This window comes from Doryrhamphus excisus, chromosome 1 (assembly GCF_030265055.1).
Source record: "Doryrhamphus excisus isolate RoL2022-K1 chromosome 1, RoL_Dexc_1.0, whole genome shotgun sequence".
NCBI lineage: Eukaryota > Metazoa > Chordata > Actinopteri > Syngnathiformes > Syngnathidae > Doryrhamphus > Doryrhamphus excisus.
In genome coordinates, this window is record NC_080466.1 from 27684940 (window position 1) to 27691012 (window position 6073).

Consider the following 6073-nt stretch of genomic DNA (forward strand, 5'->3'; position numbering starts at 1 on the left):
TTTACGGTATTGCATCTTTTATTTTTTGCAAAACAATACTTGGAATACAGACAAGCCTGGACTCGGGCAAAGGAATCTTAGTTGGTCTTCTCTCTCCATGCAGCGTTGCCAATGAGCAGAACCCACCCAAAACAGTCCCCAGACCAGATAATGGAATGTAGCAATCGCCGATGTTTACTCCCTACATTTAAAACTCAGTGCAAGAGGGTACTTTGATAAAACGAATGTGCCGTCACCATTAACTTTTACAGCAAAAAAAACAAAACTGCTTCTCTTCAAAAAAAGGTCTTGCGGATAAATGCTCGACGACAAGAGCAACAACTGGTCCACCAAACGACATGAATAACCATTTTAAAGTTACTGCAGTTTAAAAGGATGAACAATTGAAACGTGAGGCCAAGTGATAGAAATCTGGACGTTTGTTTAATCAACTTCTTCCATGCGTGAGGCATCGTCATCACCGTCGCCTTCTAGTGGAGGGATCTCATCTGGGACTGATGTAGAGGTGGCCTCCTCAATGGGGGCATCGTCGTCATCAATACCTAAAAAGGCAAATAAACATTCTTTATGGTCAGGTCGAATAACACGTCGGAAATCCACACAAAAGCCTGATGTTCCTACCAAGACCAAGCTTGATCATTCTGTAGATACGGTTGGAGTGAGTCTGGGGGTCATCCAGAGAGAAACCGGAGGACAGCAGAGCAGTCTCAAACAGCAAGATCACCAGATCCTTGACTGCCTTGTCGTTCTTGTCCGCCTCTGCCTTCTGACGGAGAGTTTCCACGATGGGGTGATCCGGGTTGATCTCCAGGTGCTTCTTGGCCATCATGTAGCCCATGGTGGAGTTGTCCCTGAGGGCCTGGGCCTTCATGATCCTCTCCATGTTGGCAGTCCAGCCGTAAGTGCTGGTCACGATGCAGCAGGGCGACGACACCAGGCGGTTGGAAACGGTGACCTGTGCATAAAGGACCGTAGGACCTTAGAATGCAATAATGGCTCACAGCAGAACATGCACTCGTCAGGATAAGCATTTCAAAATCATGCAAAGTTAGAAAATGCACAAACATCTTGCACTTAGCTACATTTGTTCCTGTCAAATCTTTAATGTAAAACTCAGGCAATGTTAACCGATATTTTCAAGTTAGGTTGCATTCTGGACTCTGGAAAAAAGGCACACTGTGACTCACCAATACAAGTTAAGTTCAACTAGGAACCTGTTTACAACAAGACAGTCCACTGTAGTTGAAGACCAGATTTGCATATTAAATCTGTATATTCAAATTAAGGCAAACTTGAGCGCTACCAACCTTCTCTACTTTCTTGTCCAGGATCTCCTTCATGAGCTTGCAGAGGTTCTCAAACTTGGCCTTGTCCTCCTCCATCTTTTTCTTCTCCTCCTCATCCTCTGGGAGCTCCAGGCCCTCTTTCGTGACAGAGACCAGGCTCTTGCCGTCAAATTCCTTCAGCTGCTGCACACAGTACTCGTCAATGGGCTCGGTCATGTAGAGGACCTCGAAGCCACGCTTGCGGACGCGCTCCACAAAGGCAGAGTTGGCCACCTGGTCCTTGCTTTCACCTGGCGGGTGAGTAAAAAGTAGTAAACCATTAACATCTCCTCAAAATAAGAGCTTTACATGGAAGAACGGGAAGATGAGACTGACCAGTGATGTAATAGATGGACTTCTGGTTGTCCTTCATGCGGGTAAGGTACTCTGTGAGGGACGTTGTCTCATCTCCAGACTGTGAGCTGTGGTAGCGGAGCAACTCTGACAGCTTCTTGCGGTTTTGGGAATCCTCATGGATGCCCAGCTGCATGAACATATTTGGGGTTTTTTTTTTTTAAACATCTTTACACGCACCTTCCACATTCAGGCCAGGTGACATTGCAGTTTATAACTGTACCTTGATGTTCTTTGAGAAGCCTTCATAGAATTTCTTGTAGTTCTCCTTGTCCTCAGCCAGCTCTGCAAAGAGCTCCAGACACTTCTTGACAATGTTCTTACGGATGACCTTCAGGATCTTGCTTTGTTGCAGCATCTCTCTGGAGATGTTCAGGGGCAGATCCTCAGAGTCCACCACGCCACGAACAAAGTCTACAGGCGAATCCACAAAACATTTCATTGGTCTCGAGATGTGATGTGGGGGTCCAGGTGAACTTTAGGACACGGTCAGCTACTCACTCAGGTACTCCGGGATGAGCTCTTCACAGTTGTCCATGATGAAGACTCTCCTGACGTACAGCTTGATGTTATTCTTCTTTTTCTTGTTCTCAAAGAGGTCAAAAGGTGCACGACGGGGAATGAAGAGCAAGGCACGGAACTCAAGCTGGCCTTCCACGGAGAAGTGCTGCAGGAAAGGAGGACACGTTTAAGGAGCATATTCTCTCATGCTGGTAAATCTGTGAAAGCTAGTCTTCAGTGTACCTTCACAGCCAGGTGGTCCTCCCAGTCATTTGTGAGACTCTTGTAGAACTCCCCGTACTCCTCATTGGTGATGTCATCAGGGTTCCTGGTCCAGATGGGCTTGGTCTTGTTCAGCTCCTCCTGGTCGATGTACTTCTCCTTGATCTTCTTTTTCTTCTTCTTGTCCTTGTCTTTGGAGTCTTCCTCATCTTCAGAGCCAACATCTTCAATCTTGGGCTTGTCGTCCTCGGCTTCTTCCTTTTCATCCTTCTCTGGCTTCTCTTCCTCAGCCTCGTCGTCGCTGATCTCCTTGTCGCGCTCCTTCTCCACCTGAAGAGTGACATTGAGAAGTTAAGAGTACCGCTATTATGTGATCACGAGCGACGGGGTCCGAAATTAATACTTACAAAGAGGGTGATTGGGTAGCCAATGAACTGAGAGTGCTTCTTCACTATTTCCTTCACCCTCTTCTCCTCGATGTACTCAGTTTGGTCCTCCTTCAAATGCAGGATGATCTTTGTTCCACGGCCAATGGGCTCTCCTGTAGGGGGAGTTGTGCGACCATTAGTACACTGTGTCCCAACAAGCTGCCAAGATAAAGCTCCAGGCATCGGCCAATTCAACAACATACCATTGTCAACCTTGACTGTGAAGGAGCCACCAGCAGAGGACTCCCAGGCGTACTGCTCGTCATCATTGTGTTTGGTGATGACGACCACTTTCTCAGCAACAAGGTAAGCAGAGTAGAAACCCACGCCAAACTGACCAATCATGGAGATGTCAGCTCCAGCCTGTGAGACAAACAGAACGTTATGAAGTACAAAAGGACACTAATAGATATTGGCAATCTAGGCCATGCCTTTATTACTGTATTACTGTTTAGTATTGACCAATTAACAGCAGTAACGGTTATTGTCATCCACAGCAACCAAGACCCCATTGGTCCAAAGTCCTTACAGATTGAGCTGCTGCTCTTCCAAAAAAGGAACACTTCATGAATTATAAGACAGCTTTATCTTGCACATCTAAAATATTAAAGCAGACAGGATGTCTCGAGGATGACATGTAAGTACTTTATTTTAATATTTTTACTTTTGATGCCTGATGTAAATATATCTGTTATTACATCTACTCTACTGTAACGAGTCCAATGTTGTCCTTGGCTCCAGACTTTATTACTAAAGCACAGTGGCGTCCAACTTACAAGGTCTCAAATTTTAGTTGCAAAAAAAAATGCCACTAGTCTGGTGTGCTTAATTCCATGCAAAACAGACAACGTTAGAGAAATTGTATTATTGGATATTAATTCACATGTATAATATGCTGGGCAGTCTAAGATATCCACTCCATTTACCTGCAAAGCCTCCATGAAGGCTTTGGTACCAGACTTGGCAATGGTTCCCAGGTTGTTGATCAAGTCGGCTTTGGTCATGCCAATTCCAGTATCGATGAGGGTGAGGGTGCGGTCAGCTTTGTTGGGAATGATGTCAATTTTCAGATCCTTGCCGCTGTCCAGCTTTGTGGGCTCAGTCAGGCTTTCATAGCGAATTTTGTCCAATGCCTAAACACAACAAATCATTGAATGTTTTCATTCTAATTAAAAAAAAACACAACTAAACATGTCAGTGCTTTGTAGACTTACATCAGAGGCATTGGAGATCAACTCCCTGAGGAAGATCTCTTTGTTAGAGTAGAATGTGTTGATGATCAGGGACATCAGCTGAGCAATCTCTGCCTGGAAGGCAAAGGTCTCGGCCTCCTCCTCTTGGTGCATTTCTTCAGGCATCTGCACATTATTAATAAAGGAGTGTTAAAAATAATATTTACATAGTTACTTATAATGCCGCTTTGTTAGTCATTGAACATAAACGAGCTTAAGGGATAATTTCGCAAAATGTAGACAGCCGCCATCGCGCTGGGACGGTTGGCGGAAGTAACCGTCAACCAATATGGCGTCCTCGTGCAGACAATGGCCGCAGCAAACACGTGCTTATACACCACAAGGGCATATATACCCAATGTAGTCGCTTTAATATACATGTATTACGTCGATTTCTGATGACAACACGGTAACGTTTTCGCCAACATCCTCAAGCTCGTCATTCATTCAGGTCCATTAAAGTCACCTCATTTTGACGATTGTTTGTCAAATGTATGTTTGGTAATGTATGTGTAAAACCGCACGTGAAATGCCAAAATGGACGCCAGTCTCCAGTATGTCCTCGTCTAATGCGAAGCAGCGCAATCAATACGGTTAGCTACACAAGCTCGACCACCATCTTCCACCACACCTGCTTTTATGCAACCAATGCTCGACCCAACGGCCCTCTATCGCACTGCAGTGCTGCACCCAAACACGACCCGACATTGTACCAAGGTTTTAAATCCACATCATTATACAACGTGCGACATATTGTGACCTAACAGACAAATGATGCTGATGTTATCCATCATGACTCAGGGGACCCACATCATTACGATGGTGGTCGAAATGTTGATATACGATGATAAATATCAAGAGCGGAATCGTTTTTTTAACCAACCTTGATTGTTGTGTGGGGTTCTTCTTGAATAAAATGCAACCAAATTAGTGTCCCCTCTGCTCTCTGACGCAGGAAAAAGGAAAGGAACTTCCTTTTAATAGACCGGAATCTTTATACACACGCGTTTCGACGTGCAAGTCATATTCATCCGCGGTGCGGCGTGCAAGCTACTGCCGCTCGTTACAAGTAATAATGTATGTACTGTATGTTGATGACATTCTTGTATTTCTCAATATGACGAATCACTAAATTTGATAAATACATATTATACATAAAACGACACTGCAAAGCAACGAGTGCATTTTATACAAGTAAATTGAGGTATATATGCTGTGTCGTGCTGCCATCTTGTGGCATCAGAACTGTTTGCCACTTCGAAGCCGTTTTAAGGGCGACGAGCTATTCCTAAATATGAATGTCCAAACAAAACTCCTTTTAATTACAAAATTAACATAATTATCTCGCAAAGCCTAGCAAGACATTTCTCATGTTGTGATAAGTTGACATACACACCGGGTTCCTTTTGAGCTGTCGGAGGGATACCAGAAACGAAAAGGGTGTGCTTCGTTTGTTCTAGCACTTTCTACGATGAAAAAAAAGTAACCCGCCTAAAGTGACGTCACATGCTTGTCAACTGCAGCCCTCGCTGCACAGCTGCTACCTCCAAACACCAACACCATGGCAACCTTTTTGTGATGCATTTTGAAACAACAAATTAAACGATTATTTAAAACAAGTAAGATTAGCGTGTCAGTGTCTGTGTAAACATTTCCAATTTTTCATTTACTGGGATAGAAATAACACAAATGAATACTACTTATGGAAAATACATGGAACTGGTTCGGTAGTTTTAATTGGTAAATAAGACACAGTTCCAATAACTTTAATCTGGACGATTACAAAAATGTCCAGGGTGTCAGTGTTAGCTCATTGGGATATAAACATACTGTATGTACCGACTGGCTAAAGACGCCTTCAGGTGTGACACGTAAATTTAGCGTTTTATCGTTTACTCACGGTGCGGTCCAACTTCTGAACCCAGGCGTGTTATTATCCTTATATGTTAATTAACGCAATTTGTCACCTATAAGTATAAGTAAGGGCAGAACAATGACTAATGCACAAGGG

At 44.0% G+C, this 6073-nt stretch overlaps 1 protein-coding gene across 1 annotated transcript; it reads right to left on the reverse strand.

The window, feature by feature from the left end:
• Positions 1–5112, reverse strand: hsp90ab1 (heat shock protein 90, alpha (cytosolic), class B member 1). Its single transcript, XM_058078653.1, has 12 exons — positions 4946–5112; positions 4045–4188; positions 3757–3963; positions 3034–3193; positions 2810–2943; positions 2424–2732; positions 2181–2346; positions 1903–2093; positions 1662–1809; positions 1308–1576; positions 622–955; positions 1–542 (listed from the first exon to the last, which is right to left on the reverse strand). Exons 2-12 carry the CDS (start codon positions 4186–4188, stop codon positions 424–426), a joined length of 2181 nt encoding a protein of 726 aa, XP_057934636.1. The 5' UTR covers positions 4946–5112; the 3' UTR covers positions 1–423.
• Positions 5113–6073: the final 961 nt, after the last annotated feature.